General features: G+C 32.1%; 1 protein-coding gene across 1 annotated transcript; it reads right to left on the reverse strand.

Annotated features, from left to right (window-relative positions):
- Nucleotides 1-969: 969 nt before the first annotated feature.
- Nucleotides 970-1,861, reverse strand: LOC18055428 (lachrymatory-factor synthase). Its single transcript, XM_006451205.2, has one exon. The coding sequence runs from the start codon at nt 1,699-1,701 to the stop codon at nt 1,156-1,158; it is 546 nt and encodes a 181-aa protein (XP_006451268.1). The 5' UTR covers nt 1,702-1,861; the 3' UTR covers nt 970-1,155.
- Between the last annotated feature and the right edge of the window lie 4,149 nt (nt 1,862-6,010).

The following is a 6,010-nucleotide window of genomic DNA, read 5'->3' on the forward strand; positions in this document are numbered from 1 at the left end:
TTAAGTTAAATTATAAATTTATTGTATTTGTTCGGGTGAATGTCGGCACATCTAATGAGATACAAACACACATACAATATATTAAGTAATAAAATATTAAGAACCTCACTTTAAACAAAATACATATATTTAAATAAGTCTCCAACTCCAATTAAAATGTTGATAAATTACTATTTTAATAATCAATTTTAAAGGTCCAAATGTAAGAGTAATTTAACAAAAAGGATTGATTTAATGACATACTTGATTAAAAAGAAAGTGAAAAATCTATTCTAAAGATTTTTTTTCTTTTTTTTGGTCTAAGACAAATTTGTCTTTAAATTTATTTTTACATATCCCAATGTAGCCTTCATTAGATATATATATATAGTTGGATGAGTTTTTTTCTTTATAAAAGTTTGGATGAAGATGAGAAATTTTATTTACTAAATAGTAACTCTTACTTATCATTACTCGAATTTTGAATATAAAGAGCATTCACAGTCAATAAAGCAACACCGGAGTTTAGATCTTAATTGAATCCTAAATTCAACACAAGTTATCCAACCAACCAAAGAATCAGATCCTTTCTATTCCATCCAACCAAATAAGCTTTGGAATAGTTTTCTCACTATAATGATGACAAAAAACTTGATCAACTGAACTTACAATTAAATTGTACGAGTGTGAGTGGTGGTGGAATAGAATATCGTAAGCCGTATTTCCAATTCACCACAGATTTTAGATAAGGAAATCTAGCAGAATCTTGGTTTTATAGAATGGATAACACGTTCTTAAACTGCCTTTCCAAATACCAAATTATGGAAAGTGAATTTTTTTTTTAATTTGTCCCATTATTTTTATTTGTAAAAAAACATAATATCTTATTTGTTTTAAAAAACTCATAAAATTCTTTTACATCAACGGGAAACTAAAATGGTAAATGTAACAGATATGGTACTGTCAGTTGGAGTTGGGAACATGAAGAAGAAATCATAATACTGAAAATTTCATAACTGAGAGAAATGCAAGTAATGCTAAACAAGGCCCTAGAAAATTGAAGAGTTAATGTTGCTAAATATTATCCCTTCATTATTCATCAATAAAAACCTAGCCAACACAAACAACATAATAAGAACAACAATAAACAAAAACAGCAATAACAAATTCATGGATTCATGAACTACTAGAGTAGTGCATAATGACTTCATAAGCTTGAAGAGCTTCTTTCATTCTCCTAGCCATAACTTGCAAGCCACTGCTAATAAAACAATCCAAATCCTCAAGTCTCCATCCTTTGACAGGCTCAACTTCATACTTCCACTCAATGTAACACCCATTCTCCTTAGGCGCCACTGTCAGTGTCGATACATATCCATAGAAACCAACATTTCCATCTACTATGGAATAGGTTAAAGTCATTTCCTCTGCATTGATGGCTAGCAATTTTTGCTTAGTCCAGTTCACACTTTGCTCATGATCGTCATCTTTATTATCGACCGGAGTTTTGAATCCGGCGCAAAAACGCACGCAGCCGGGCTGCCCAGAAATGCCTTGAATAGGGATGCATGTTGTTAGAGTTGGAAACCACTTGTCTAAGCCGAAGAAATCTTCCAAGAAAGCCCATATCTGTTCAGCTTTCACGCCTGTTAGCTCTTCACAAGCCCTGCCTTGCCATTTTGGTTGCTCTTGCTTCCCATGATGATCATCATTATCAGCCATTCGGTTTAGCTGGCGCCTAGTTATAATCTTGGAAATTCAAGGCTGCCTTCTGGCTTCTTGGATCAACCTCTCGTATCTTATATAGACATAAATAACCCTAAATTTACGGATTTAAATTTGCTCTCCACGTTAAGCATGTGGGTGGATATGGGCAAGCAAGTCCTTATTATGCGAACGAAACTAATTGATATATCAATACAAAGTAAGTTTACAAGTTAAAGGATCCCATTCAGTACGTAAATGTTCCATTAGTTTAATTAATTTGTTTATGTAACTCTTGAAGTTACCTAAAAGGTCTCTATAATTGCTTTTTATTGTTACTGGGTAAAATAGTATGTTTATGTGATATAATTTAAAATTTTTAATAAGTCCAACATGCAGTATTTAAAAAATAATAGAGAACAATGAGATAGATTTTAATGAAATTATGTATACAATAAAAGACCTTTTGAGTAATTGGCTTAAAAAAATATGAACTAAACGATTATTTACCCTAGTTGTGATCCGTTAAAACCAATTTTTATAATTTGTAATTGAGGAATGACACTTTCATTCCTCCTAAAATTCATGTTTATCACTTAGGTCTCTATTAAATTTTTAATGTTGTATATATTCCTTCTTAGGGTCATAAATATAATACAAAAAACATAAAGTTAAACATAAATAAGATATTTTCATATCAAAATTAATTAAATCGAAATGTCTATAATTTAAAACTAATTAATGAAATAGGATATTAAAAATTTATCAAAGATCTAAAAAATGAATTTAAGAGGGACTAAGGGGTCATTTCCTCGATAATTAATTTGAAGTGTGCGAATGCCATGGATATAGGATGCGTGTGGAATTGAGGTTGGGTAGTAACACTAAAATGTTTGGTAAATATTAGCTGTTGTAACTTATAAGATATGTTGATATGATTTTTTACTTTTATAATGAAAAATCTATTATATCTTTAATACTTTTGTCAAAATTATTATTTAAAATTTATATTTACAACATATTATTAACTTTTGTTTGACAGTTACAATATTTTTTTTTACTTGTAACTTATAAGTTATAGTACCTCAATCCCAAATAAAACCATAATGAGTAATAAAAAATTTGTACGTACTCATGATATTTTTAAGTAGCTCTCAAGCTCGCTTTTTTTTTCTGCAATGCATGTATGTGATGACTAAGTGATGGAAAGTAACGTGTAGGAATCTTCCAAAATAAAGTTGGCATGTATAGCCAATTTAAAGTCCCATCAGTACGAGATGTGATTTGTATTTTTGCAATTATGCATATTAGTGTTTATGCTTCACGTGAAGCGATTATACAATAATTGTAATTATGCGATTATGCATAATTTTAAATTTTAAATTATTATTTAAAATTTATATTTACAACATATTATTAACTTTTGTTTGACAGTTACAATTTTTTTTTACTTATAACTTATAAATTATAGCATCTCAATCTCAAATAGGACCATAATGAGTAATATAAAATTAATACGTACTCATGATATTTTTAAGTAGCTCTCAAGCTCGCTTTTTTTTTCTGCAATGCATGTATGTGATGACTAAGTAATGGAAAGTAACGTGTAGGAATCTTCCAAAATAAAGTTGGCATGTATAGCCAATTTAAAGTCCCATCAGTACGAGATGTGATTTGTATTTTTGCAATTATGCATATTAGTGTTTATGCTTCACGTGAAGCGATTTTTTTTTTCAATTATTGATATATATTATGCTATCATCCATATTAATAATAGATATAATATTTATATTAGATATCCATTGTGATCAACTATATTTATTTGATGATAGCATAGTGCAAATATATATCCTCACGAATATTGAAAAGACAATTACTCCACCCATAAATCAATGAGAAAAAATATGTGGCTGTTGATGCCGAAATCTGAGCCAATTGGTTAGTGACTCAGTTTTAGATCCCTGCATCAGCATTGAATTTGTTGGTGGGAAGCTGCTGGTCGATCTCCGAGAATATTCTCTGACTATGAGCATAACATTCATGAGCATATAATCTTCAAGCTGACGATCAATAAGCACCTGAAATTACAGAGAATGGTAAGAGGTGCCGAAAGTTTTTCCGGCGTAAACCCTCCGACGCTCAAGTCAGTTATGGAGTTTATAGGAAAAACCAAATATGCCATTTCTCATATGGCTTAATAAATATTGCCTTAAAACCAAAAGCTTTTTGAATAATTTGCAGAAAAGTAGAGTCTCCAGAAAGAATTTCTCAGTCAGATCAAGAGAAAAAGAGCCCCCCCTGGCGTGGTTTTCTCGGGGTTTTTATAAACACCCCACACCCACAACCTTAGATCGTGTCAATAACCATTAATTGATCAAATTCGTGCCCTGATTTTTTGGAGGAGCTTTGTGGTGGTTTATTTTAATTGAGTCTTTATTCCTGGTCATCACCTGGTCGAGGTGATCTGCTCAAGTTTAGACCACCTGGTCGAGGTGATCTGGTCAAGCTCATAGCACATGGTCGAGGTGATCTGCTCGAGCTCATAACACCTGGTCAAGGTGATTTGCTCGAGCTCATAGCACCTGGTCGAGGTGATCTGCTCCACCTCATAGCACCTGGTCGAGATGATCTGCTCAAGCTCATAGCACCTGGTCGAGGTGATCTGCTCCACCTCATAGCACCTGGTCGAGATGATCTGCTCAAGCTCATAGCACCTGGTCGAGGTGATCTGCTCCACCTCATAACACCTGGTCGAGGTGATCTGCTCCACCTCATAGCACCTGGTCGATGTGATCTGCTCAAGCTCATAGCACCTGGTCGAGGTGATCTGCTCCACCTCATAGCACCTGGTCGAGGTGATCTGCTCCACCTCATAGCACCTGGTCGATGTGATCTGCTCAAGCTCATAGCACCTGGTCAAAGTGACCTGCTCAACCATTTGCTCACCTTCACTTGGAGGAGATCATGGTCGCTCTATTTAATTCCTCAAACAGTGGCTTCACCCAAATTTTATTTTGAGAATGACTCGTGAATCCCTTAAAAGGATTCCAACTGCAATTCTCATGTGTGAGAGCAGCCCACCAGTCCGCTGAAGCCCGAGTGGCGAAGCTAAAAAAATGAGGTGTATAAGCAGCATATCCAATGAAATATCTCAAAGTTGAAAAGAGCTAATTGGGCTATCCCTAACATACAGATCTAAGTTGGAGAAGGCATACAAGCATATATGTTTATGGGGCAACAAACAAGTTGAAATGCAAAATATATATGAACCCTTAAAAAAACATATATGAACCCTTAAAATCGATACTGGAACATTGCTTAGGCTTTTAGCTTCAAAAAATCTCTGAACTTGAGGTAGGCCTTTCAGCAAGAAGGCCTTGAGAAAAGAAAACAAAGTGGTGTTATTGGCAAAAGAGTTTTAGTTTTAAAAGAATTTTGAACAATATTATAACAAAATCAATATTAATCAAATATAAATATTTTGCATTTCATCTCTTTGCTCCTTACTTTTTTTTATTCATGATATCACTCGGTTTGGAGAATAATATTACTAAAAAAATGTGAGAGAATCATGCATAATTAATCCTGAATTTGTAGAAAGAAAGTCTCATTCACAAGTCTAATAAAAAATAGAAATAAATGGTTAGTTGCAAAAAAAATAAAATTTAATTGTATTTAAAAATGACTTAATGTTTGTATTATTTTAATAGAATATATTTAACAGACAAAATATATTGTATTGGAGCTTATTGTCTTTTATCTTTTAATTTGTTCATTGATCAAAGATCCTGATTGAAAAATTATTATGTATTAAAATCTCCTTTTTTGTCTTTTAGCTTACTATATATTTTAATATGCTTAGAGATTCTATAATTGAAAGCTCTCTCTCTCTCTCTCTCTCTCTCTCTCTCTCTCTCTCTCTCTCTCTCTCTCTCTATATATATATATATATATAATATCTCCGTTATTTACAATTCATTTTTAAATTGATTCAATGATTAAGGGTATATAAATCATTTTACTTCAATTATATTTTCAAAACATTTAAATTTTATACCTAATATCAAGACTGTGGGTAGAATAGTAAAATAATATATAAAGTTAACATTGTTATAACTATTGGAGGATTTGGATTTATTTTAAAACATGTGAGAGATTTCGCTTAATCTCTCTAAACAACAAGGGAGTAATCCTCATTTTCCTAATAGACAACTAAAAATCAAGAATCATACAATTATACAATTATAAGTGCATTATGTATGAGTGATTTTATAGTATCAAGATTTTCTCCTGATATAATTTTTATTCTCAATAAATACAATCATGT

This window comes from Citrus clementina, unplaced genomic scaffold (genome assembly GCF_000493195.1).
Source record: "Citrus clementina cultivar Clemenules unplaced genomic scaffold, Citrus_clementina_v1.0 scaffold_1, whole genome shotgun sequence".
Taxonomy (NCBI): Eukaryota; Viridiplantae; Streptophyta; class Magnoliopsida; order Sapindales; family Rutaceae; genus Citrus; species Citrus x clementina.

Excerpts from the sequence above, each read along its gene's own strand:
- LOC18055428 (XM_006451205.2), bottom strand. The coding sequence starts at position 1,701 with ATGGCTGATAATGATGATCATCATGGGAAGCAAGAGCAACCAAAATGG.